This window comes from Leptosomus discolor, unplaced genomic scaffold (assembly GCF_034619465.1).
Source record: "Leptosomus discolor isolate bLepDis1 unplaced genomic scaffold, bLepDis1.hap2 HAP2_SCAFFOLD_43, whole genome shotgun sequence".
Classification (NCBI taxonomy): domain Eukaryota; kingdom Metazoa; phylum Chordata; class Aves; order Leptosomiformes; family Leptosomidae; genus Leptosomus; species Leptosomus discolor.
Window position 1 is genome coordinate 148,190 of NW_028237934.1, and position 27,801 is coordinate 175,990.

General features: G+C 52.5%; 1 protein-coding gene across 1 annotated transcript in view; it reads left to right on the forward strand.

Annotated features, from left to right (window-relative positions):
- The window catches only part of LOC147412353 (uncharacterized), a 79,046-nt gene extending 61,890 nt beyond the window's left edge, over window positions 1-17,156 (forward strand). Inside the window, exon 3 of the mRNA XM_086481442.1 lies at window positions 17,095-17,156. Within this exon, the coding sequence (XP_086337568.1) occupies window positions 17,095-17,156 (62 nt within the window). The remainder of the gene's footprint in view (window positions 1-17,094) is intronic.
- The last annotated feature ends 10,645 nt before the right edge of the window (window positions 17,157-27,801 follow it).

Sequence of the window (27,801 nt, forward strand, 5' to 3'; positions counted from 1 at the left end):
AGCAAAAAAGGAGATCGGAGGAACTGGATTTTCAAAGGGAGTGTGTGTTCAATCTGAGGTTGAATCAACTGGGGAAAAGGAATCCCTCTCTTCACAAAGTGTAACAAAGTGTATTGCAAAAGCGAACATTTGGCACCCCGCAGTTACAAGTTAGGGCCAAGAACGTTAAAGCACTATTGGATGAGCCATTTCTTCAGGTGCCCTGCAGATGACTGAGGAAATGGGTCCCCAACGCTGATCCTCTTAACGATCCTCCTCAGGCCATGGAATACACTTGCAAGGCTGAAAAGCCCCCCGGGGAATGGAAAGAGAATCACCTCCACCACACTGTCAGGTCAGACAGCTTTCTAGCTCGCTGCATGGTACTTGGGGAAGCAGCCTTTCACACCTCCAAATTATATTCTATGTTCATCTCAGGCACACAGACACGGAAAGTTACACGGTATGATTATTCCATTAGCATGTTGCAAATTCTTGGAATCCAGTGGTTTCTGCTTTCCTTCAGAGCAAAAGATGACAAAACTCCTAAGTGCAGAGGAATGTTTAAAAACCTAAGTCGCATGCATGGGGACAAAAACCCACAAAGCTGAAAAAGCCTCCTTGTCCAGCTTCATTAAAAAGAGGGACACATCAGTAAGCAACCACTGCTCTTGGATGCCTGTGTTATGTGGGGTTTTTTCAGTGGCTCGAATTGGCCCTGTGCAAGCAGGGACTCTCACAGAGAGGCTGCCTTCTCAACAACCCCTCTCCAGTCCCATTTTGTCTCAAAATGGGAGGCACTGCATTTAACTTAAGGAAATAAAGATACTCTAAGTATGATTACAAGTCCACAAAGACATATTTAAAAACAGACTTACAAGAGTGCTAGAACAAAGCTGGGTTTTAAAAGGCAAAAATTAATCCTAGTTGCTCTTGCTGTTTCATCTCAAGAACACAACATTAAAACTATATCATGGTACCAAGTTTTACACACAGATTACATAAACTTGCTGTGAATGTATAGATGTGCAGTGCTCTGTGATCTTTGATAATTTTTGTCCAAGTGTGCCTTCAGCTACATTTTCAGTCTTTTCCTTCCTCTTCAGGGACATAGGTTTGGGTCAAGAAAATTCTAGTCCTGGTTTGCAAAGACTCAACTTAATCCAGAATTGCATTTTTGGGAGCTAACTCAGAAGGGGTTTTGCACCTATCAACAGGTCTTAAGTATCTAAGAGAGAAAAAGCAAAACTACAGCTGAAGAAAACTTCCAAACATAAAATGGTTTGGGTTGGAAGGACCTTAAAGATCATCTAGTTCCAACCCCACTGCCATGGGCAGGGGCACCTTCCACTAGACCAGGCTGCTCAAAGTCCTGTCCAACCTGGTCTTGAACACTGCCACGGAGGGCACTCACAACTTCTCTGGGCCACAACATGATAGAAGCAGAAAGGCTGATACACCTGACCCTTACTTAAAAGATAGACACTCTTAATGTATACTAAGTTCAAAACCAGGACTAGCACTATGCTCACTGTGAACACTGAAGCTGTAATGTTTGAATGCTTCCAAGAGTACCATAAAATCTTCACAGGTCAAGCCACAGTTGAGGGCCAAATCTCTATGGGATTCTTGGCTGATGAAAACAATTATGAAAAAGAAATACCATCAGCCTCGGGCACCGCCATTTTACCCAGCACATACTTTGCACCAGGAAGTGGTCACATTTAATGGCAACTAAGGATTCATTATTACATCTCAGAAATAAAAATGGATGTCAGAGAAACACATGGAGCAACAGCGGGACCATCTCATTGTTTAATTACCTTGATAAAGTGACCACATGCTTAGTACAGACACTGGCAAACACACGTTTATGAAACTGAAGCATCATTTACGCTGTCTCTAAACAACAGGAAGACTATTTACTCCCGAGCATCTCAGGGTGAGTGGACCCTCTGAGTACGCAGGGAAATCTGTAGGGAGTTTGTGGAAATTCTGCCTGGGCCTTAATTTCAACAGAGTCTGTTGAAATTTTTTCCAGCCTAACAAGATTCATCCATCCATCCACCTCCAAGACGCAAAGCAGTGGCAAAGATAGTGTTATGTTGCTGCTGATTTGGGTGGGGTCTTTTGTGAGTCTTCTTGCTTTGTAAGCTCGCAAAAGAAGAGTTCTAACAGCAGAGCTTGACATAAAACCAGGCATCATTTGCAATCTAGTCACCCATCAGGACAACCTGTAAAATTAGCTTCTTCACATGTTCATTGCCTCAGTAAATCCACCCTGACCTTAGGGAGGTCTAGACCTTTGTTTTGCAAATGCTTTCAAAGGACATATTAACAAACCTCACCAACTTGTGATCTGCAGAGGTATATTCCCCTGTAGCTTCTTCAACTCAAACTACAAACCACGTTAACACTTCCTTCAGTTGCGAGACACATCAACCATGTATTTTGGTGCCTCTCATTCAGTACAGACCAAGAACAGCCCTCTCCTTCCCACACCAGCTCTTCACTTCCACAGCTTTCCTCACCTTTACCTACCAGCAGGCTGAAGGAGTCATCTAGTGCCCACAGATAATTCCCGCAGCCTCACCCGCTTCTTCAGTCCAGCTGTCAGGGCAAGACACCAGAGGTCTGAACCCTTCAAGTACACGCAGCCCTGACAAGATCCGGGCGGTGAGCCTTTGCGTCCCACGTCACTCATTACCTCATTAGTATTGCTGTTGTTACCGTTGTTTCTTCTCTCTTCGTGCTGTTCCATTAAAACTGTTCTTATCTCAACCCGTGGGGTTTCACCCTTTTCTCCCCATTCTCCTCCCCACCCCGCCACAGGGCGAGGGGTGACTGAGCGGCCGCGTGGTGCCTGCTCCCAGCCGGGCCCAAACCACGACGGTCCTTTTTGGTGCCCAACATGGGGCACGAGGGGTTGAGACAACGGCAGATCTGGCCAGAGCGCGTTGAAAGGTCTGTCACACCCCTCTGTGACAGCAGTTAAATCACCGCTGGTCACGCTGGTTCGGCTGCTCACGCGGCGGTGCTGTGTCAACTCGTACAGGCACTGTGTGCTCCCTGCGCTGATGGTCGGGACCTCTGGGAGGGGGATCAGGACTAGCATCTTGCTGCACCGGCTGATGTCGACTTAGGGTCTGATTGCATCCCTGGCCACTGCATCACTGGTCACGAGGTTAAGCTGGTATTTGTATGTGGCATTGCTGTCATGCCCAGCCCCCAGGCACCTTCTCACGGCATTTGTTACTCATCGCACCCAGCCCACAGAAGGGACAAAGGAGGTCACTTTCTCCCACTCTTCCACCTCTCCTTCCACATTCAGGCTCATTATAGCAGCTTTTGAGAATTCCAAATATCCCTGGGATGCCCAAGCCAGCATGTTCTTGCTCTATCTCCTGAATGTGTCCCAGGGTATCGTTCACGGTTAAACAAACTTTTGCTAAGAACACCACCCAGAGATCTGCCCTGAGGATGGATAATTATGAGTGGCAGGGTGTGTGGGAGAGTACGGGCAAGTGCCTGGGACAGTGGTCACCCCCACTGTTTTGGAATTTCACCCCTGAACAAATACAGAATCCTGAAAAACTAGTAAAATACTTGGAAAAGGTATGCTGTCACCCTGGCAATTCCAGAGAGACACAAATCACTGCAATATGCTGGGGCCTGGCCCATGCCTACCGAGCCCTTCTCAGCACTGGTCAGTGCCCTCAAGGGGAAGAGAAGGTCTCTGGACCTTCTGAGTAATTTTCACAAGGAGCGACTCTGATGAGGATTAGAGGGGCCCTGCCTCCAGCCAGGGGGAGGAAAGGGACAACCGGCTTTACTGGACTGCGTGGGCCCGATGACCTGGAACGTCAGACCCACAGGAGTCTAAGGCTCCAGGAGACGCTGGTGCACACTGTACCCTAATGCCATCGAGCTATAGAGGGGCAGAACCCTTTCGTCTTTCTGGAGTGACAGGCGCATCCCAACAGCTAACTGTACTGGAAGCTGACCTGAGTCTAACTGGGAATGACTGGCATAAACACCCCATTGTGACTGGCCCAGAGGCTCCATGCATCCTTGGCACAGACTACCTCAGGAGGGGGTATTTCAAGAACCCAAGAGGGTACCTGTGGGCCTTTGGTATAGCTACCTTGGAGACGGAGGATGTTGAATAGTTGTCCACCTTGCCCGGTCTCTCAGAGGACCCTTCTGTGGTGGGGCTGCTGAAGGCTGAAGAATAACAGGTGCCAATCGCTACCACAACAGTACATCGGCGGCAATATTGCACCGACCGAGACTCTCCGATTCCCACCCATGAGCTGATTCGTCAACCGGAGAGTCAAGGGGTGATCGGCACAACTCGCTCACCCTTTAACAGCCCCACGTGGCCAGTGTGAAAATCTAATGGAGAGTGGAGACTAACAGTAGACTACGGTGGCCTGAATGAAGTCACGCCACCCCTGAGTGCTGCCGTGCCAGCCACGCTAGAACTTCAATCCCAACTGGAGTCAAAGGCAGCCAAGGGGTACGCCACAACTGGTATCGTTCATGCATTTTTCTCAATCCCTTTGGCAGCAGAGTGCAGGGCACCGTCTGCTTTCACTTGAAGGGGTGTCCAGTACCCCTGGAATTGACTGCCCCAGGGGTGGAAACACAGTCCCACCATTTGCCATGGACTGATTCAGACTACACTGCAACAGGTGAAGCTCCACAACACCTGCAATACATCGATGACATCATTGTGATGGCCAAACCATCTGGTTCCCGACATCTGGATACCAGCATCTGCACAAAGCACCTCTGACCAGTGCAACTGGCGCAGCAGCTGCCCCTGGGACTCAGCTGGAACCACAACTGGTAGCAGACGCTGTGCTGGGCCATCTCTGTGCCTCACCAGCCCACGCAAGGCATGAAATTGAGCGTCGCTGCAGCGAGGCTCTGACTGATCCCTTCCTGCTCTGCAGGCTACAGCACGTCCACGCATGGATCTGAACCTCAGCTTCCAAAGTCGGACGGTTACCAGAGGGAAATACACTGACCGGGTGCTGCTTTCTCCAAGGCTGTCGGGATTTCCTTTGGAACTTGGGAGGTTTTTTGGGAATAGCTCCCTATTCTAGCTTTCTACTTCCCTCTTTAACAACATTAACAGAAAGTATGAAGGTAAATGTCACGCGAATAAAATACTGAAAATGAGTTCTTACTCTGTAAAGTCAGCAAAGCTGGACTACTCACCCCTGGGATGCCAGCTAGGAATCAGCCTGGGATCCAGCCGAGGAGTTGGAAAAGCCCTCCCGGTGGCCGCATCTGCAACCAAACACCCACAAGAAGTTACCGTCATGTGTTCTGACCCACGGGGCCATAACTGAACAGCAGAACACAGAAAGGGGCCACATCATGACACAGCACAGGCGCGCAGGGCTGCGTTCTCACCCCCGCAGAGGCGCCTGGCTGACTTTGGGCTTTGAGCTGGCAGCTCCAGAAGGTTTAAGGACAAGGCCATGACGCACCCGCGCGACCTCTCTGCAGGCCAGCCCTGGAACCCAGCCGGGAAGCTGGACAGCCCTCGCCTGCAACCGTGTCCGTGAATGAACACAGGACAGAGCAGCTCCTGTGAAACATTTCAATGTGCTGCTTCAGGTCTGAATGCCAGCGAACGCAGCTCAGACACAGGACTGCTCCAGAGCGCTCCTCTCGCCTTCTGCTCAGGTGCCTCTTGCAGATAGTTACCGGCTGCCTGCAGTGGTGTGGAGCTGTCAGCTCCCTGGAACTCCCAAGGCTCCTAATCAGGCTCTAGCTGAGAAGCTTGATAAGCCAGGCCAAGGCCATTGCCTGCAATCCAGCAGAGCTCAGAGAAGTTTCCATGCACACAGAGGAAGCCCACCCCTGGGAACCGGAGGAAAAAGCGACAACAGGCTGTTCCAGGCGGCAGCAGCGCTACCCCTGCCTGTTCCTGCAGGCTGGGGACCTGTGGTTCATCCGAGGGGAGCAGGACTGCAGGACTGGAGCAGAAATGCTCCTGTTTTCCCAAGCAGACCTCTCCTGAGCGTGCCCCTCTGGGGTGGCCACGAGGCTGACAGCTGGGATCCAGCCAGGGAGTGGCAGAGCCATGGCCCTGGGCACGACTGCAGCCAGCCCGGGGAGAAACGCTGCCGTGGGCTGTTGTCTGGCTCCCGTGGTGCCACGCGCTCACTCGCCCTGGCACACAGCGGGGGCAGGCTGCCCTGGGGCAGGGCACTGTGGCACAGAGCCGGGTGTCCCCACAGGGACTTAGTGCTGGGTTTCTTACCCTGCACGGCCGCTCCCACCAGAAAATGCCCCCAAAGCAGCCACAGCCCCTCTACAGCTCCCCGCAGGGTGTCTGCCCCCTCTGCCTGCACCGTGGTGCCTGCCTGGCTTGCCCGGCCCGGCCCAGCTGCTCTCCCAGACCCAGCCTTAGCCTTGGCCCCGCCGCCGCCCCACTGAGGCGCACTGGATGCCACACTGCACTCCTCGGGGCTGGGTGCTGGCCCTCTGCCTGCCTACCTGCTCCCTGTGCTCGTCTTGGAGCAGCCTGCGGGCTTGCAGGACCACCAGGAGGAGGAGAAGGAGGCGGGTAAGGACCCGGGCCCCACACGCTCGCACCATGCTGCTACCGGCTGCTGCTGCTGCCGCCGCCGCTGCCGGAGTGTTGCCCACAGCTGGCGGGGCACAGCACAGCAGGGCAGGGCTCTGTCACCTCAGAGACCTGCCAGACCCCACGCCCCACCAGGCCCCCTCAGCGTACCCCTGGTGCCATTGAGTTACCGAGTCTGCACACTCTTGTGTTTCCTCGTTCTCCGTGCGCAGGGAAGAAGCCGAAGTGGAGAAGGGTGGATGGACCTGTTTTGGGAGGTGTCGTGTCTCTAGTACCTCACCTGTCGTGCCTCTAGGATAGAGCTCTTGTGTGAATACATTTCAAAACACCTTTCTCTGTCTTTGAGATGAGAGGGAGAGTTATATACCCTGTTTGCTTTCTGGGTTAAGAAATCTAGGAAAACAAGGCCTGTCTTCTCAAGTGTGGCTTCAGGAACCCACTGGTGAAAGAGCCTGCAAGGCTGGAGCAGATGGTGAGCCTCTGAGGACAGCGACCTGTCTAACTGCAGTGCACTTCAAAGTTAATGGCTGAAATACGTGGCTGAAATCTTTTGTGCCTTTCCTCGGGAGCCAAATGCACTATGTCTGACCTCACAGGCACGCTGGTTCTCCAGATGCCCGCGGGCTATACCCAGGTGGGTCCGGAAGAGCAGTCCAGGGTCACTTCTGCTGTCCCCTCCACGTGGGCACCAGATACGTCAGTGTGCTCAGAGGTGCAGGTCCCGCCCTGCCCAGCGACCGGTAGTTTGTATCAGGTGATAACAAACAGCACGTAAGCGCCTTGACTGAGCACCGGTTTGGTGTCAGGAAGGGCTGTTGAGGCCTCTTCCATTCGGTGCCAAAGCCCGTTACCGGCCTGCAAGTACAGACCAGGCTGTATGAGGGGGCTCCATCTGATGCCTTCGAGTTCAGCTGATGACAAAACCAGGACACAGCGCAGCTCTTTCACCTGCAGCCGCTTCGCGTTTTACCTGCAGAAGGTCCTGGGCAGACCCTCGCCTGCCCACGTCCACCTCCAGGCAGCAGCTCAAAAAGGCCTGAAACTCAGTGCACAGTTGCTCGGGGTTCTGCAGCTCCGGTGTCGCGTTGGTCGCTACCAGATACGTCACCTAGAGAGAACAGAAACACGAGACTCCACCTGTTTCTTTCTTACCCAGAACTGCTCACAGAGAGCCCATTTTTTAAGGTCCAGTCTTCGGTGCCAGTTTCTTCCCTGGCAGAGGGTTAGAGATGATTTTTCTATACCTACAAAAAAAAACACCTGATGCAGCCACAGCTACTCCAACATCAACATGATCTTGCCTTGACAGCTGATTGCAGTGGCTGACTCAGTATGAACTCCATCAGCAAAAGCACATCTTGTTTCTCCATGCATCGACACCAACTTTACTGGCTATTTTAAAGAGTGAATTCGGGCCAGCTGTATTATTTCAAAGGATGATTACATAAAATGCATCCCTGCAGTGCTCACTGCTCCCTAAAGTACAGCTTCCTTAAAACAAACCTAGTCCAGATTTTTGCCCTGTTCTAGATAAAAATGGTAACCAGATGAAAAAAAAAAGTAGATCCATCAGCTTATTCCTTGGATAAACAGAAACATTTGGAATCTCATTTTCTACACAGACATGTAAGCTGCGTACACAAATATACTACGAAGAAAAAGCATCACTGGGCAGACAGGAGCCACCGCAACTATGTCTTTCAGCAGTCTCCAAATTCCAGATCAGCAAGTCTTCCTGACAGACCTCAGGCCAAGGAATTAGAACAGAATTTTGCAAAACATGGAGCGAGCATTATCCAGGGCAGTTCACTTGGAACCAAGGTCTCACATGCTGAGAAGCTGGACAGATGAGTTCATTCTGCTTCTGCAAGACGTTCTTTAGAAACGCAAGACAAACATTTTGAACCGTTTGCACCTAAACTTCCAATATATGTCTCAAATATACAGCAATAATAACAGAAATAGATCTAGGAGTCTTCCATAAAAACGTCTGCCATGACAAGAACAGCTCTGCGCTACTGGCGTTTAAAGACACGGTGGCCAAAGGGACTTTGCTCTTATCCTCTTAAACACAGAGGAAAAATTCCAGGCCTAAAAAGGCAAATGAACTATCCTAGAGGAAAAACAATAAAAGGAAGTTTCTCTACTTTTCCCACAACAGAAGTGTCACAAAATCAGTCCTGTCCCGTCCCTCTGCAGCTGCCCTCAGGCACCAGGCACAGCGGTGAGCCGGAGGGCCTGTCCTCACTGCGGTTAAATGGTGCTGCCCCAGGGACGTCCCTTCTCCTGCGGTAAAGGAACACAGCACCCATGTCAGCCTTGGGAATTTTATTCCGGCTCCATTCACCTGGCTGTGAAACAGGAGTGCCAGGACAAAGGGAGCTCTTTCAGCTGCTCCTTTCTTCACAGAACTCCAATCAGCAGAGTCATCTGTAGCTGGGTACTGCACCTTTTAAACAGTTCTACGACCACAGAAAAAGATCTAGGGGAAGCTGAAGCACCTTCTTGCCGTGTCTCTTTTGCTTTCCTGTGATCCAGCTGGCAGAGAAAAACAAGGACAGTACAAAGGAAAGAAGTGTTTGCAGTAGCTGCAAAGGGGCAACAAGCTCATGGATTTCTTTAACGTACCCAGAAACAAGAAGGGATTTGGCATACAGCTGCAGTCTGTGAAAATGAGACCCTAAAGTCATCCGGGGCACCCAGATACATGACAGAACAACATATGGATGATTTAGAAGCCGGAGACTGTAAAAGATTCGCAGCATTTGGAAAATGGCTACAGTTTTGAAGAAAATTGATGCAGAGTGGTTAATAAATGCAAAAGCAAACAGAAATGCCTGGGATTTGGTTTGTTGGGTTTTCTTAAAACTGGAACTGGGCAGGTCTAACCAGCATTTCAAAGGATATTTATCGCACCAGTATTTGTCCCTCAGGCCCCAGGCATACGCCTGGTGGAAGGAAATCACAGTGAGAGAAAACAAACACCGTCACAGAAATATCCAGGCCACTCTTGGCTGGAAAATGGTTCATTCCTGTGAGTTCTGCATCGGCTGGAAAGAACGTGAGCAACAGGGGATGCATTTGCTCCACATGTGGAAAACGAGAATCATATCTACATTCAGACTGGTGTAAACTCTATGATCAACGATCCTTTAATGCCCTTAGAGTACGTTTAGGTATTTCAACTCCTATCAGGAACGGAAGCTGCTGCGTGCCTTGCACTGTTAAAAAAAGCATTCACGAAAATGTGAAAGAACATCCTTTGGTTTCCAGGCTTCGCAGAACTCCCTGGATGGGGTCTAAATGTGACTATTAAACTCAACAGCTACTGTGTGCCATCAGCTAAAAACCTGACCTGCAAACACAGGCCTTGCTTATCAGCTCTCCTGTCTGGATGCAGCTGAGAGCTCTCACTGCACCCTGTGATTCCACACACAACAGCAGAGGGATCCTGTCCCTGCTGGGGATGATTCACCTTCATAAAACCAGCTGGGAACTGGGAAACTTCAGGTGATCCACCACAAGCTGTTCACTGTTCCCAGCTCAGGGGCAACAGCCTCTGCCCAAGACTCCAGGAGTGAACACAGACGGGACCAACTCCAGGTGACTGATTTTAACCTCCTGCAGGTTGACTCAGACACCTGAAGATGCCTTGAAGCTCCAAGTGCTGATCTCAACTCCCGCAGCAGACGAGGCATGTATGAAGAAAAAGAGCATCTCAAATAATCTGGGCAAGGGCAGGAATGGCTGAATGTGAATTTGATCAGAGAGAAAAAATCCAGTTCCCTGCCTCACAGTTGACCTGAGGCTTCTCGAGGAGCCCTAATCAACAGTTGAGGTTAAGGAAGCTGGGAATTTTCAGCCTGTAAACCAGGGACACAGGCCTACTGCCACCCTGCCAGCTGCGGTGCACTCAGCTGACTCAGCATCAGGCTGAACCCAAACCTGTTTGCTTCTTCTGAGATAAAAGCCGAACCAAAAAGCCCACCCCGAAACAGGCAGCTCAGATGCAAACCCCAAGCCTAAAGGTGAGCTAAAGCCCAAACCAGAAAGGTCACTGAGACAGGTAGGTCAGATGCAAACTCGAACTCTAAAAGTGAAATAAAAACCAGAACTAAAAAGCTCACCCTGAAACTGGCATCTCAGATGCAAACCCCAAGTCTAAAGGTGAGCTAAAGCCTGAAACAAAAAGCTCACCCTGAAACACGCAGATCAGACACAAACCTGAACTTTAAATTTGAAGCTAAAAGCCGAAGCAAAAAGCTGACCCTGAAACAGGCAGGTCAGATGCAAACCCAAACTCTAAATTTGAAGCTAAAACCCGAACCAAAAAACTCCTCCTGTGAGGGAAGGGGCTAAGGAAATCTTGGTGAAAATATTATTGCTTAATGATGATCTAGATTACTGTGTAACCCAAAGAATTAGGCTAATGGATACCGCTTAATATTTTGCTGACTATTGTACAAACTAGTTGAAGCAAGGAATGTTGTGGCCCCTTACAAAAGACAATTCCTGATAAACTCACAGAATCACGAAGATTTATGGCTCCACACAAGGATAGTTCCTGATAAGAACCTAGGGGATGCCTCAAGGACCGACTGAAACCAACCCTACGGTTTGAGCAAGAGCCAAGGAGCAACTGAGTCTGCGCAAGAACAAGGGGTTACTAGCGGTGACGAAGAGGAGCCATCAGCCTTCATCTCCACGACCCCCCTACCTGCCCCCCCCCCCCCCCCCCCGACGACCACCACAAGGAGGCACTGCGCAAGCGCAGTTAGGAGGAGTTTATGGAAACGACCTTTTGGAACTAATTTTAATACAAAGCAGGGACAGGTTATGCCTATGTATAGGTGTATTGGGAAACCTTGGGTATATGTAGCATCTGACCGTTTAAATCAGAGACAAGTTGCCGCGTTGGGGCGCGCACGATTTTGGTGGGGCTGCTCCCCGTGCTGCCCAGCGCTGAATACACATACCTACTTTACAGTCTCACAGATTGGGGAGTGCGTTTTCTGCACATCACCTGAAACAGGAAGGTCTGATGCAAACCCAAACTCTAAATTTGAAACTAAAAGTGAAACCAAAAATCTCACTCTGAAACAGGCAGCTCAGGTGCAAACCCAAACCCTCAACGTGGGCTAGAACATGAACCGAAAAGCTCACCCTGAAATAGGAAGTTAAAATCCAAACCTAAACTCTAAACAGAACCCAAACGTGAAATGACATAACCCCCCGCTGCTCCTTTCTGGACCACCAGGCTGCAAGGGATGTCTTTTCAAGCTGAACTGAAGAGCGCATCAGCCTGCTCCTGGTGACACACGGGCGTTGTGCCAGTGCTCAGGAGCATCGGACTGGCAACATATACAGAAAAATGACATGAAACCTACAATCTAGATCTAAAATCCAAGGCAATGAAAAACCTAAGGGGATGCAAACCCCAACATCTAGATAAAAAGCCTAAAGCAATGTAGAGCCTAAAGTAAGGTAGACAATAACATCTGGACGTAAACGCTAACATCTAAACGTAAAGCCTAAGCCGATGTAAATTCTAACATCTAAACGTAAAGCCTAAGCCGATGTGAACCCCTAAGCCGATGTGAACCCCTAAGCCGATGTGAACCCCTAAGCCGATGTGAACCGTAACATCCAGATGTAAACCCTAAACCGATCTAAACCGTAACATCCAGATGTAAACCCCTAAACCGAGGTAAACCCCTAAACCGAGGTAAAAGGGAACATGCAGATGTAACCCCTAAACCGACGTGAACCCCTAAACCGACGTGAATCCCTAAACCGATGTAAAAGGGAACATCCAGATGTAACTCCTAAACCGATGCAAACCCCTAAACCGATGCAAACGGTAATATCCAGGTGTAACCCCTAAACCAACGTAAACCCCTAAACCGACGTAAACCGTAACATCCAGATGTAAACGCAAAACCGAGGTGAAACCCGAAACCAAGGTGAACCATAACATCCACATGTAAACCCTAAACCGGTGTGAAACCCTAACATCCAGATGTAAACCCTAAACCGATGTGGAACCCTACACCAACGTAAACCATAACACCCAGGTGGAACCCCTAAACCGAGGCAAACCCCTAAACCGAGGCAAACCCCAACATCCATATGGAAACATTAAACCGATGCAGACCCTAACATCAAGATGTAGACCCCAAAGCGAGGGAAGGCCCTAAAGCGAGGTAAAGAGTAATATGCAGATGTAGACCGTAAAGCCAGGTAAACCGTGACATTCACACATAGACGCCAAAGCGATCTACGACCCCAAAGCCCTCTACGACCCCAAAGCCCTCTACGACCCCAAAGCCCTCTACGAACCCAACGCCAGGTAAACCATCACATCCAGATGTACACCCCAACGCCCTCGACGACCCCAACGCCAGGTAAACCGTCACATCCAGATGTACACGCCAAAGCCCTCGACGACGCCAAAGCCCTCGACGACCCCAAAGCCCTCGACGACCCCAAAGCCAGGTAAACCGTCACATCCAGATGTACGCCCCAAAGACCTCGACGACCCCAACGCCCTCGACGACCCCAACGCCCTCGACGACCCCAAAGCCAGGTAAACCGTCACATCCAGATGTACGCCCCAAAGACCTCGACGACCCCAACGCCCTCGACGACCCCAACGCCCGGTAAACCGTCACATCCACATGTACGCCCCAACGCCCTCGACGACCCCAACGCCCTCGACGACCCCAACGCCCTCGACGACCCCAACGCCCGGTAAACCGTCACATCCAGATGTACACGCCAAAGCCCTCGACGACGCCAAAGCCCTCGACGACGCTAAAGCCAGGTAAACCGTCACATCCAGATGTACACCCCAAAGCCCTCGACGACCCCAAAGCCCTCGACGACGCCAAAGCCAGGTAAACCGTCACATCCAGATGTACACCCCAAAGCCCTCGACGACCCCAACACCCGGTAAACCGTCACATCCAGATGTACACCCCAACGCCCTCGACGACCCCAACGCCAGGTAAACCGTCACATCCAGATGTACACCCCAACGCCCCCGACGACCCCAACGCCCTCAACGACCCCAACGCCAGTTAAACCGTCACATCCAGATATATGCCCCAACGCCCTCGACGACGCCAACGCCCTCGACGACGCCAACGCCCTCGACGACGCCAACGCCCTCGACGACGCCAACGCCCTCGACGACGCCAACGCCCTCGACGACCCCAACGCCCGGTAAAACGTCACATCCAGATGTACGCCCCAACGCCCTCGACGACCCCAACGCCCTCGACGACCCCAACGCCCTCGACGACCCCAACGCCCGGTAAAACGTCACATCCAGATGTACGCCCCAACGCCCTCGACGACCCCAACGCCCTCGACGACCCCAACGCCCGGTAAAACGTCACATCCAGATGTACGCCCCAACGCCCTCGACGACCCCAACGCCCTCGACGACCCCAACGCCCGGTAAACCGTCACATCCAGATGTACACCCCAACGCCCTCGACGACCCCAACGCCCGGTAAACCGTCACATCCAGATGTACGCCCCAACGCCCTCAACGACCCCAACGCCCGGTAAACCGTCACATCCAGATGTACGCCCCAACGCCCGGTAAACCGTCACATCCAGATGTACGCCCCAACGCCCTCGACGACCCCAACGCCCGGTAAACCGTCACATCCAGATGTACGCCCCAAAGCCCTCGACGACCCCAAAGCCCGGTAAACCGTCACATCCAGATGTACGCCCCAAAGCCCTCGACGACCCCAAAGCCCGGTAAACCGTCACATCCAGATGTACGCCCCAAAGCCCTCGACGACCCCAAAGCCCTCGACGACCCCAAAGCCCTCGACGACCCCAAAGCCCTCGACGACCCCAAAGCCAGGTAAACCGTCACATCCAGATGTACACCCCAAAGCCCTCGACGACCCCAAAGCCCTCGACGACCCCAAAGCCAGGTAAACCGTCACATCCAGATGTACGCCCCAACGCCCTCGACAACCCCAACGCCCGGTAAACCGTCACATCCACATGTACGCCCCAACGCCCTCGACGACCCCAACGCCCGGTAAACCGTCACATCCACATGTACGCCCCAACGCCCTCGACGACCCCAACGCGCGGTAAACCGTCACATCCACATGTACGCCCCAACGCCCTCGACGACCCCAACGCGCGGTAAACCGTCACATCCACATGTACGCCCCAACGCCCTCGACGACCCCAACGCCCGGTAAACCGTCACATCCACATGTACGCCCCAACGCCCTCGACGACCCCAACGCCCGGTAAACCGTCACATCCAGATGTAAACCCCAAAGCGCTCTACGACCCCAAAGGCCTCGACGACCCCAAAGCCAGGTAAACCGTCACATCCAGATGTACACCCCAAAGCCCTCGACGACCCCTAAGGCCTCGACGACCCCAAAGCCAGGTAAAGCGTCACATCCAGATGTACACCCCAAAGCCCTCGACGACCCCAAAGCCCGGTTAAACCGTCACATCCAGATGTACACCCCAAAGCCCTCGACGACCCCAAAGGCCTCGACGACCCCAAAGCCAGGTAAAGCGTCACATCCAGATGTACACCCCAAAGCCCTCGACGACCCCAAAGCCCTCGACGACCCCAAAGCCAGGTAAACCGTCACATCCCGATGTACACCCCAACGCCCTCGACGACCCCAACGCCCTCGACGACCCCAACGCCCTCGACGACCCCAACGCCCGGTAAACCGTCACATCCAGATGTACGCCCCAACGCCCTCGACGACCCCAACGCCCTCGACGACCCCAACGCCCGGTAAACCGTCACATCCACATGTACGCCCCAACGCCCTCGACGACCCCAACGCCCTCGACGACCCCAACGCCCGGTAAACCGTCACATCCAGATGTACGCCCCAACGCCCTCGACGACCCCAACGCCCTCGACGACCCCAACGCCCTCGACGACCCCAACGCCTGGTAAACCGTCACATCCACATGTACGCCCCAAAGCCCTCGACGACCCCAAAGCCAGGTAAACCGTCACATCCAGATGTACGCCCCAACGCCCTCGACGACCCCAACGCCAGGTAAACCGTCACATCCAGATGTACACCCCAACGCCCTCGACGACCCCAACGCCCTCGACGACCCCAACGCCAGGTAAACCGTCACATCCAGATGTACACCCCAACGCCCTCGACGACCCCAACGCCCTCGACGACCCCAACGCCCTCGACGACCCCAACGCCAGGTAAACCGTCACATCCAGATGTACGCCCCAAAGCCCTCGACGACCCCAACGCCCTCGACGACCCCAACGCCCGGTAAATAGTCACATCCAGATGTACACCCCAAAGCCCTCGACGACCCCAAAGCCCTCGACGACCCCAAAGCCAGGTAAACCGTCACATCCAGATGTACACCCCAAAGCCCTCGACGGCCCCAACGCCCTCGACGGCCCCAACGCCCGGTAAACCGTCACATCCAGATGTACGCCCCAAAGCCCTCGACGACCCCAACGCCCGGTAAACCGTCACATCCAGTTGTACGCCCCAAAGCCCTCGACGACCAACGCCCGGTAAACCGTCACATCCAGATGTATGCCGCAAAGTCCTCGATGACCCCAAAGCCCTCGATGACCTCAAAGTCCGGTAATCCGTCACATCCAGATGTACGCCCGAAAGCCCTCGACGACCCCAAAGCCCTCGACGACCCCAAAGCCAGGTAAACCGTCACATCCAGAGGTACGCCCCAAAGCCCTCGACGACCCCAAAGCCCTCGACGACCCCAAAGCCCTCGACGACCCCAAAGCCCGGTAAACCGTCGCGTCCAGATGTACGCCCCAACGCCCTCGACGACCCCAACGCCCGGTAAACCGTCGCGTCCAGATGTACGCCCCAACGCCCGGTAAACCGTCACATCCAGATGTACGCCCCAAAGCCCTCGACGACCCCAAAGCCCTCGACGACCCCAAAGCCAGGTAAACCGTCACATCCAGATGTACACCCCAACGCCCTCGACGACCCCAACGCCCTCGACGACCCCAACGCCCTCGACGACCCCAAAGCCAGGTAAACCGTCACATCCAGATGTACACCCCAAAGCCCTCGACGACCCCAAAGCCCTCGACGACCCCAAAGCCCGGTAAACCGTCACATCCAGATGTACACCCCAAAGCCCTCGACGACCCCAAAGCCCTCGACGACCCCAAAGCCAGGTAAACCGTCACATCCAGATGTACGCCCCAACGCCCTCGACGACCCCAACGCCCTCGACGACCCCAACGCCCTCGACGACCCCAACGCCCGGTAAACCGTCACATCCAGATGTACGCCCCAACGCCCTCGACGACCCCAACGCCCGGTAAACCGTCACATCCAGATGTACGCCCCAACGCCCTCGACGACCCCAAAGCCCGGTAAACCGTCACATCCAGATGTACGCCCCAAAGCCCTCGACGACCCCAAAGCCCTCGACGACCCCAAAGCCAGGTAAACCGTCACATCCAGATGTACACCCCAAAGCCCTCGACGACGCCAAGGCCCTCGACGACGCCAAGGCCCTCGACGACGCCAAGGCCCGGTAAACCGTCACATCCAGATGTACACGCCAAAGCCCTCGACGACGCCAAGGCCCGGTAAACCGTCACATCCAGATGTACACGCCAAAGCCCTCGACGACGCCAAAGCCCTCGACGACGCCAAAGCCCTCGACGACGCCAAAGCCTGGTAAACCGTCACATCCAGATGTACACCCCAACGCCATCTACCACCCCAACGCCATCTACCACCCCAACGCCATCTACCACCCCAACGCCGGGTAAACCGTCACATCCAGAGGCACACCCCAAAGCCCTCTACCACCCCAACGCCGGGTAAACCGTCACATCCAGAGGCACACCGCAAAGCCTTCTACGACCGCAAAGCCTTCTACGACCGCAAAGCCTTCTACGACCGCAAAGCCTTCTACGACCGCAAAGCCTTCTACGACCGCAAAGCCTTCTACGACCGCAAAGCCTTCTACGACCGCAAAGCCTTCTACGACCGCAAAGCCGGGTAAACCGTCACATCCAGAGGCACACCCCAAAGCCCTCTACCACCCCAAAGGCAGGTAAACCGTCACATCCAGAGGCACACCGCAAAGCCTTCTACGACCGCAAAGCCTTCTACGACCGCAAAGCCTTCTACGACCGCAAAGCCTTCTACGACCGCAAAGCCTTCTACGACCGCAAAGCCTTCTACGACCGCAAAGCCTTCTACGACCGCAAAGCCTTCTACGACCGCAAAGCCTTCTACGACCGCAAAGCCTTCTACGACCGCAAAGCCTTCTACGACCGCAAAGCCTTCTACGACCGCAAAGCCTTCTACGACCGCAAAGCCGGGTAAACCGTCACATCCAGAGGCACACCCCAAAGCCCTCTACCACCCCAAAGGCAGGTAAACCGTCACATCCAGAGGCACACCGCAAAGCCTTCTACGACCGCAAAGCCTTCTACGACCGCAAAGCCTTCTACGACCGCAAAGCCTTCTACGACCGCAAAGCCTTCTACGACCGCAAAGCCGGGTAAACCGTCACATCCAGAGGCACACCCCAACGCCTTCTACGACCGCAAAGCCGGGTAAACCGTCACATCCAGAGGCACACCCCAACGCCTTCTACGACCGCAAAGCCGGGTAAACCGTCACATCCAGAGGCACACCCCAACGCCTTCTACGACCGCAAAGCCGGGTAAACCGTCACATCCAGAGGCACACCCCAAAGCCCTCTACCACCCCAAAGCCGGGTAAACCGTCACATCCAGAGGCACACCCCAAAGCCCTCTACCACCCCAAAGGCAGGTAAACCGTCACATCCAGAGGCACACCGCAAAGCCTTCTACGACCGCAAAGCCTTCTACGACCGCAAAGCCTTCTACGACCGCAAAGTCGGGTAAACCGTCACATCCAGAGGTACACCCCAACGCCATCTACCACCCCAACGCCATCTACCACCCCAACGCCATCTACCACCCCAACGCCGGGTAAACCGTCACATCCAGAGGCACACCCCAAAGCCATCTACCACCCCAAAGACAGGTAAACTGTCACATCCAGATGTAGACCCTGTCCCCCTCCAAAGCCTGCCAAACGTCCCCCTCCAAAGCCTGCCAAACGTCCCCCTCCAAAGCCTGCCAAACGTCCCCCTCCAAAGCCTGCCAAACGTCCCCCTCCAAAGCCTGCCAAACGTCCCCCTCCAAAGCCTGCCAAACGTCCCCCTCCAAAGCCTGCCAAACGTCCCCCTCCAAAGCCTGCCAAACGTCCCCCTCCAAAGCCTGCCAAACGTCCCCCTCCAAAGCCTGCCAAACGTCCCCCTCCAAAGCCTGCCAAACGTCCCCCTCCAAAGCCTGCCAAACGTCCCCCTCCAAAGCCTGCCAAACGTCCCCCTCCAAAGCCTGCCAAACGTCCCCCTCCAAAGCCTGCCAAACGTCCCCCTCCAAAGCCTGCCAAACGTCCCCCTCCAAAGCCTGCCAAACGTCCCCCTCCAAAGCCTGCCAAACGTCCCCCTCCAAAGCCTGCCAAACGTCCCCCTCCAAAGCCTGCCAAACGTCCCCCTCCAAAGCCTGCCAAACGTCCCCCTCCAAAGCCTGCCAAACGTCCCCCTCCAAAGCCTGCCAAACGTCCCCCTCCAAAGCCTGCCAAACGTCCCCCTCCAAAGCCTGCCAAACGTCCCCCTCCAAAGCCTGCCAAACGTCCCCCTCCAAAGCCTGCCAAACGTCCCCCTCCAAAGCCTGCCAAACGTCCCCCTCCAAAGCCTGCCAAACGTCCCCCTCCAAAGCCTGCCAAACGTCCCCCTCCAAAGCCTGCCAAACGTCCCCCTCCAAAGCCTGCCAAACGTCCCCCTCCAAAGCCTGCCAAACGTCCCCCTCCAAAGCCTGCCAAACGTCCCCCTCCAAAGCCTGCCAAACGTCCCCCTCCAAAGCCTGCCAAACGTCCCCCTCCAAAGCCTGCCAAACGTCCCCCTCCAAAGCCTGCCAAACGTCCCCCTCCAAAGCCTGCCAAACGTCCCCCTCCAAAGCCTGCCAAACGTCCCCCTCCAAAGCCTGCCAAACGTCCCCCTCCAAAGCCTGCCAAACGTCCCCCTCCAAAGCCTGCCAAACGTCCCCCTCCAAAGCCTGCCAAACGTCCCCCTCCAAAGCCTGCCAAACGTCCCCCTCCAAAGCCTGCCAAACGTCCCCCTCCAAAGCCTGCCAAACGTCCCCCTCCAAAGCCTGCCAAACGTCCCCCTCCAAAGCCTGCCAAACGTCCCCCTCCAAAGCCTGCCAAACGTCCCCCTCCAAAGCCTAAACCGATCCAAACCCTAAAATCCCGACGTAAACCCTAACCTCCGAACCCTAAACCGATCCAAACCCCAAAATCCCGACGTAAACCCCAACGTCCCAACATAAACCCTAAACCTAACACCTAGGTGTAAACCCAAACGTGAAATGACATAACCCCCCGCTGCTCTTTTCTGGACCCCTGTGACCGTCCCTCACCAGGTTGCAAGGGATGTCTTTTCAAGCTGAACTGAAGAACGCATCAGCCTGCTCCTGGCGACACACGGGAGTTGTGTCAGTGCTCGGGAGCATCGGCTCAGAAACAGATTCACAAAAACAAAAGTAAAATGACATAGAACAAACATGTGAAATCGAGGCAAAAAAAGTAAATGTGTAATTTAAACTGAAAATTACAGAAAAGTTAAATGTAAAATCTGAATCAGAAACGTAAACATAAAAAGAGATAGAATCTAAATCTCAAATCTCAGCCTAACATCCAGACCTAAAATCTAAACATAAAGTTGTATAAATACTAGATGTTAAATCTAGACTTAAAAAGTTGAACTTGAAATCTGAATGTAAAATCTAACCCTAAAATCAAATTGTAAAGTGACATAAAACGTAAACATAAAAACAAAACCTAAAATGACGTAAAATCTAAATGGAAAATAGGACAAAATCTAAACCGAAAATCGAAATCTAAAATCTAGACCTAAAATCTCACTGTAAAGTGGCATAAAATCCTGCTGCTCCTTTCTGTACCTCTATGACCGCTCTTCAGCTCAGAAACAGATTCAGAAAAATAATCTAAATGGAAAATGCCATAAAATCGACAGGCAAAACCTAAACAAAAAAAGGTCAACTCTACACCTAAAATGACAGACTTCCCTCAAACAGTATTTATAACCTATCCAAGTAAGGGGACGCCAATACTTCCAATAGGTTTCATAATCCATAATGTAGGTCTTTGTGCTCAACTAGAGATTCTGATTTCAAACAAGAACAAACAATGAAATAACCCCTTTCCCCACAAAAAAACCCCACACCAAACCAAAACCTTCCTGCCGTCATATTGGCACGCCAGGGCTGTGATCTAACCTGCTTTGAGCCAGCTCTAGAAGCAGAAGGAAAGGTTGCTTCCCAGTCCAGGCACAGCAAGAGCAGGCTGCTCCTGACGGGATGGGGATCTCCGGGCCAGCAGGACCTACCTCAGCATCCCAGTAAGGCAGCAGGGCAGCCCCAGAGGTGGCTACAAGTCCAGATCACCAGGCAAAGCCACGGGGACAAGGCAGGGCCCATACCAAGCCAGGAAGGTAAGTCAGGATCACGGCCAGCCAGCACAGCCAAGGTCAGACACAGTCCCGTGGGGGCCAGGCAGGCCTACAAGGACAAGACAGACAGACAGAACAACAGCCAGCATGCTGGGGCCGGGAGCAATGAAGACCCACACTCCCACAGCACTGCTCAGGGAGAAGGTTATAGCCTCAGGCTGAGCTTCAGTGGAGCTCCTGGGCTGGGGGCAGGCTGGGGGGAGACCCCAGGAGAGGCTGAGCAGGGTCATTAAGGCTGTTCTCGCCCTTGGGGCCCTGGAAGTGAAGGTTCCCCCCAGAAGGGAAAAAGGGTTTTAAAAGACGGAACAAATATTCCCATTCCATTATGAGGAAGGCAACTCTACTTATATCATGGCCACAGGATACTGAACTAAAATCAAACCTATCACCTGGAATCTCCCTCCTACCAATCCCAAGGCACTCGCTTGTCCAAGCTCGTTTCCAAATCCTGCAAACTTAGGAGAAGAACCCATATTCCTTCTCGCTTCACCATCAGCATGTGAAGTGGCACTCCTAAAGAAATCACAGGCAGCTCAGTGTCCAAGGAAGGCTTAAACAGGGAATACTTCTTCACCGACCTTTCAGGAGTAGCCGGAGGAAACCTGCCTATCAGATTTGAGTGCTCAGGAAACGCGGGATACCTTTACAGTACAGATTAAACATTGCTCAGAACAGGACCACAAGAAAACTGGCTGCATTCATCTTACACGATGGTCCTGGTACCCAGCACTATCTCCTCAAGGCACTTGCAGGAAAGTGGATCTTTCCACTAAGCACAGCTGATTGGATAGTCCCCAACTGCCCCTGGAGAGGAACAACCCCAGGCACCAGTATATGCTGGGGGCTGCCTGGCTGGAAAGTGGCTTTGCAGAAAAGGACCTGGGGGACACCAAGTCGAACACGAGGCAGCAACGTGCCCTTGCTGCAAAGGCGGCCAACAGCACCCAGGGCTGCCTTGCAAGGAGTGCTGCTGGCAGGCTGAGGGCAGTGATCCTTCCCCTCTGCACAGCTGTGGAAGCAGAGCTAGAGGCGACTTGGAAATTAGACTAGGATTAACGGTGCAGCAGTGTTCCCCCGCTAAGGAAGGGCACAAAAGCAGAGTGCGGCGGGTACACAAGGAATCCATTCCCCAGGAGCTCCCCAGGCAACCTTGGCTGTTGGCAACATCAGGGGAGCTTGATGTGCTGACTCTGAGAGACAAACGGCACGGCACAGAGGGTGGGGGCGGCCAGGCTCTGCGGTACCGCCCTGCGATGGGAACTGGATGGTGCTGCGGAACCGATAAGCTGCGTATTTGCTACCCGGGGCCGACGCTGTCATTCCTTGAGAGAATACTGTCCTTTGGGTGGACTTTGCCCATCATAATCTCACTATAATCCCAGAACACGCCTCCATCCCAAAAGCTACCCGCCTTCAAGGTGCGGCCATCCCTTGCTAAGCTTGAGCCCTGAATGTCTCTAGCCCGTACCTCTAAAAGTGAAGCGAGAGAGTTGGACACCAATCATAATGAGGGTCTGTACGACTGGAGTCACTCAAGCTCCACCCAAAAAGTAAAAAATAGTATAAAAATAGCTTAAGAGGAGGATGTTCGGGAAGATGTCATCGCTGACAAGTCACAGACTCCCTTAAACTTCTGGGATCAGTCAACAGGCTGAGCCTCTCTTTCCCCCCACAGGGAGACCTTTGGGTAAGACTCAAACACTCGCTTGCACCACGTGCTCCCCAGCAAACTTAGAAATCTCTGTCGAGTTGCTTTTATAACTTAATGTGTTTTATAGCCAGGCTGTGTTACTCTTACCTGAAACTTGCACGTGCTTTGCAGACAGTGAGTTTATCACCAGCAATCCAACCAACTTGTGTGTCTGTTGCCTTGGTGGCACCCAACTAATCTCAAAGACAACAAGAGAATCGACATAAAAGAATGTTAAAGGTCTGGTTTCATATGTAAGGTTAGGAGTGACATCGCTGACTTCACTGTAGTTTTGTATATAAGACCCAGCTTTAGTTCTCAAAAGCCGTGCTAGCTTTATGGAGTTACCACCTCACACCCTTTTTTGTGCAGACTGGAATTAAACCAGTATCTGGACTCTGAGGTTGTCTGCTCTTTGTACACTGGGTAAAAGAACCCTGATTTTGGGACAGCAGAACCTCCAGGCCAGCAGAACAAAAGGCTGCTGAGCATCAAACAGATGGAAGCACTTTGAAGAGCTTTCAGAACTCAACAGTGCTCTGCCACAAGGTTTGTGGTGACGCAGCCTGAAGCTGCTTTTCAACAAACGATCCAGCTTAGTACCTGCCAGCACTCTAACGAACAGCAGTCTCTCAGCTCAGGGCTCGGGTTTTAGAGAGACTTGGGCCACAAACAAATGCCACAGATGTAGAAAACTTGAAGACTGAGAGCAACTGAAACGTAACTATTATTTTCCATTCCAGCAACCAGTTCTAAAACTACTTAACTCGTGCACTTCCGTAACAGAACACGGTAACTAACAAAAAGAAAGCCTTTTCTTCAGAACAGATTAGTGCGTTTTACAAGAAAGCCACCATTGCAACTTACAAAGTCAGCATTATCATTAGCAATGCACCTCTCCTGAAGAGGGAATCCCGACCCTTTTTCAAATGTCAGCTGCAAGACTGTGTGAATAAAAATCCCCACAAAAACCCCACACCAAATCCCACCCACACTCATACCCCAAAAGCTCCATTTAGATTATATACCCACGTATTTATAACAGGTCTTCAGAGATGACAACAATAGCAATTCTGGTCCTTCTCCTCCAGGAACCAGCTACAAAAGAGTAAGACAATTCTGTGTTAGTACCATAGCGCCGAGTTCTACAACCCCCTACGTGACAGTTCTTGCTTTACAACACTTTAGCAGATGGAGACTTCACGGTAGACCACAAAAGTGGTTTTTAGATCCACAATTACCTTCCTCTTCCAACACAGGAAATCAAGTTACTGCCAGAGAAGCACATGCCAAAAACAATCTCCAAACTAAAAAGAATGTTTAACAAACCACAAAGGACATCCAAGATAACACACATTTTGGGTTTTGTCTTTATTATTCTCTTCAAGATGATTCTGTCTAGAAACACTACAGCTCATTTTGAAAAGGACAAAGAACATGCTTCCCTTCAGGAAGAATTTTTCCAATTGCTGATTCTTCCCCAGACTGTTGTTATACTGGGGAGCTCCTTTCCTCTTGCCAACTTCTGTTGCTATGCAGAGCCCAAAAACTAAGAGCGAACCTGAACCCTTCTACAGGCAGCAGGGTCAGCACAGCATTTTACTGTTAAGGAGGTAGAGAACGGAATAATAGAAAAAGAAATACCAAATAAAAAATATGAATAAGGGGAAAAAGAAAAGACTAACCATTTCTTTTACTTATATATATATCCTAATGTCATATATCTAAATATCTCTTATTAACCATTTTAAGCCTCTTAGCCATTCCTTTTCCATTTATAAACTCTTAATAAATCAGCTGAGCACTTCTAAAGACAAAAAACTTTGCCACTTTTTGGACTGCGGTAAGAAAATTCTAAAGCAGAGTCTTCCTGGCGTGGGGTGAAGTGTCCCCAACAGAGACACAAGCCCTAACACAGGAACAGATCTGTGTCTTGCTGAAAATTTGCACTCCAAGAATCACAAGTTCTGCTCCAGGGCAGTACAGCACTATTTTACCCCCCAGACTTTGGGTTTCCTCTGGGCTGCGGCTGCTGAAATCGCCCCCCCGTGTGCCCCCAGGCCTTCTGCTGAAGGGGGCTGGGCAGAGGGGTGGTGGGCGGGGTGGTGCATGGGGGCTGCATCACCCCCATGGCACAATGCCCCGGGGCAGGATCAAGGGAGCCCCCTGCCTTGTCCCTGCCAGAGCTGGCCCGGGCAGCCCAAGGGAGACATCCCCGAGGAGGTCCCTGAGGAGCCGGCGGAATGGCTTGGAGGGACTGAGGGAGGACGAGCGGAGGCCGCACGGGGCTGCTGGGGAGGAGAACCACCAGCGACAGCCGGAGGTGCCCAGGGCTGTCGGGCCTTTCCAGCTGGAGAGCAGCGGCCAGGCAAGGGGATGCCTTCTGGAGGAGCACTGCGGAGCTCGCCATCCTCACCCCTGCGGAGCCAGGGGCAGCGGCAGTAAGAAGGGGGACGCAGGCACGCTGGCAGGGGTGCCAGTGCTTTGGAGCACCCACAGGTGCCCTGCCAGGCGTGGTGGAGGGGGATTCTGGCCCCCGAGGTCGATCAGGCCGGGGGCATTTGGCCGCTCTGGGCAGCCCCGGAGGTGGCTCCAGGTTGAGGGAGAAGCACGGGTCAGGCACCTCCTGGGAGGCACGACCAGCCTGTGGGAGAAGGAGGAGGCGGCAGGTCATGCTCACATGCTCAGGGAGCAGCCGATCACCAGCGCTGGGGTCAGGAAGGAATTTTCCCCCGGGGCAGATTGGCACTGGGCCCTGGGGGTTTTTTGCCTTCCTCTGCAGCACTGAGCACCACCACTTGTGAGGGCCCCTCTGCTCCGGTTTGGCTGGGTCACTGCCTGCTGCTCCTGCCCCACGACAATGGCCTCTCGGGCCCTGCAGCTGGGCGGAGGAAGGCTTTTTTACCCCCGAGGTGGGCTAGCAAGTGTCCCCGGGGGTTTTTTGCTTTCCTGCGCAGCACAGAGCACGGCCCCTTGCCAGGGCTCCTCTGGGCCGTTCTGGCCAGCTTCTTGCCTGCGGCTCTCGCACCTCCCAGGCGCTGCTTGTGCCCTGGCTCTCTCGGGCTCTCGTGCCCTTTGCAGTTTGTAGCGGGAGCGAGCTCTGCTCTTGCCTCGGCTCCATTTCCCCAGGGGTTTGGGCTTGGGCAAAGCAGCCTGTGCCTCGACAGATTCCACCCGTCCAACCTAACCCTAAAACGATATAAAACAGTAACCTGAAACCCAAACCTAAAAACTATACCTCATTATAAAAAATAAAGTCTAGACTTAAAAAACAAAACATAACATATAGACATATAATTATGTAACATCTAAACATAAAAAGACATCAACGAAGTCTAAAGCTAAAATGACATAATGTAAGCTAAAAGCCCGAACAAAAAAGCTCACCCTGAAACAAGCAGTTCAAATGCAAACCCGAAGTCTAAAGGTGAGCTAAAAGCCGAACCAAAAAAAGCTCGCCCTGAAACAGGCAGCTCAGATGCAGATCGTAACTCTAAAAGGTGAGCTAAACCCCGAACCAAAAACCTAACCATGAAACACGCAGGTCAGATGCAAACTCGAAGTCTAAAGGTGAGCTAGAAGCCGAACCAAAAGACTCACCCTGAAACTGGCAGGTCAGATGCAAACCCAAAATCTAAAGGCAAGCTAAAGCCTAAACCAAAAAGCTCACCCTGAAAAGGCAGCTCAGATGCAAACCCAAACCCTAAAGGTGAGCTAAAAGCCAAACGAAAAAGCTCACAGATAAACAGGCAGATCCAATGCAAACCCAAACTTTAAATTTGAAGCTAAAAGCCGAACGAAAAACCCCACTCAGAAACAGGCAGGTCAGATGCAAACACAAACTCTAAACGTGAGCTTAAAGCCCGAACCAAAAAGCACGCCCTGAAACAGGCAGGTCAGATGCAAATCCCAACTCTAAAGGGGAGGTAAAAACCGAACAAAAAGGCTCACCCCGAAACAGGAAGGTCAGATGCAAACCAAACTTGAAATGTGAGCTTGAAGCCGAACCAAAAGGCTCACCCTGAAACAGGCAGCTCAGATGCAAACCCAAACTCTAAATTTGAAGCTAAAAGTAGAGCCGCATTTTAAATGAAATCTCAAACTTCCCCCAGACACTTCAGACGCATTTGAGGATTTCAAAAGCTGTCATTGAACTGATCTGCGAAAGAACTCCACAACCCAAGCTGATGGTGAAGCAGGTCTGTTTATTACAGCTCTGCAGCACTGGGTGCAGCGAGGGTCAGGTACCCTAAGGATGCTGCACCCCGAGCCGCGGTAATTGCGTCCTATTTAAAGCAACAAAACTTACATATTTACCTATTTATCACTCTGTCCCGCTTCGGATGTCAATTAGATCTCCTCCCCCTTGCGCAGGCACAGTCTTCCCCTTCGGGGGTCTTTTGGTGGTCTTGGGGAGGAAATAAGAGTTCCTCGACAGTCTTCATCATGACTGTCCTTTTGAACCCGTCCTCCAGAGTGAGCAGTTCAGCCACAGCTGGGCAGTGTCTCGTCTCCACACACCCTCCCACCCCCACCCCACGACCACAGCTCAAGGCAACATCCCCCTCCGTGGTCACGGTCTCTTGCACAAATACAATTCCTCCCCCATCCCCATCTCACCTAAAACAATGAAGCAGGCCTTCGAGTGATCAAGACCCTACTTGAGCACATCGAAGCAGGCCTTCAAGTGATAAAGACCCTACTTAAGCCCTGCCAAGGGCTGGGGGTCACACTCTTGTTTACCAAAGACAAGGCTAGCTAGCTAATATTGCAGAGACTAAAGAATATCACATATTTCAAAAAGAACATTTTCAGATATTTCCTACTTTCCCATATCAAAACACATACACACGACTATTTTTGAAACAGTACAATTCACACCGCGACATACACTACAGGTACCTCCTTTTTCAGA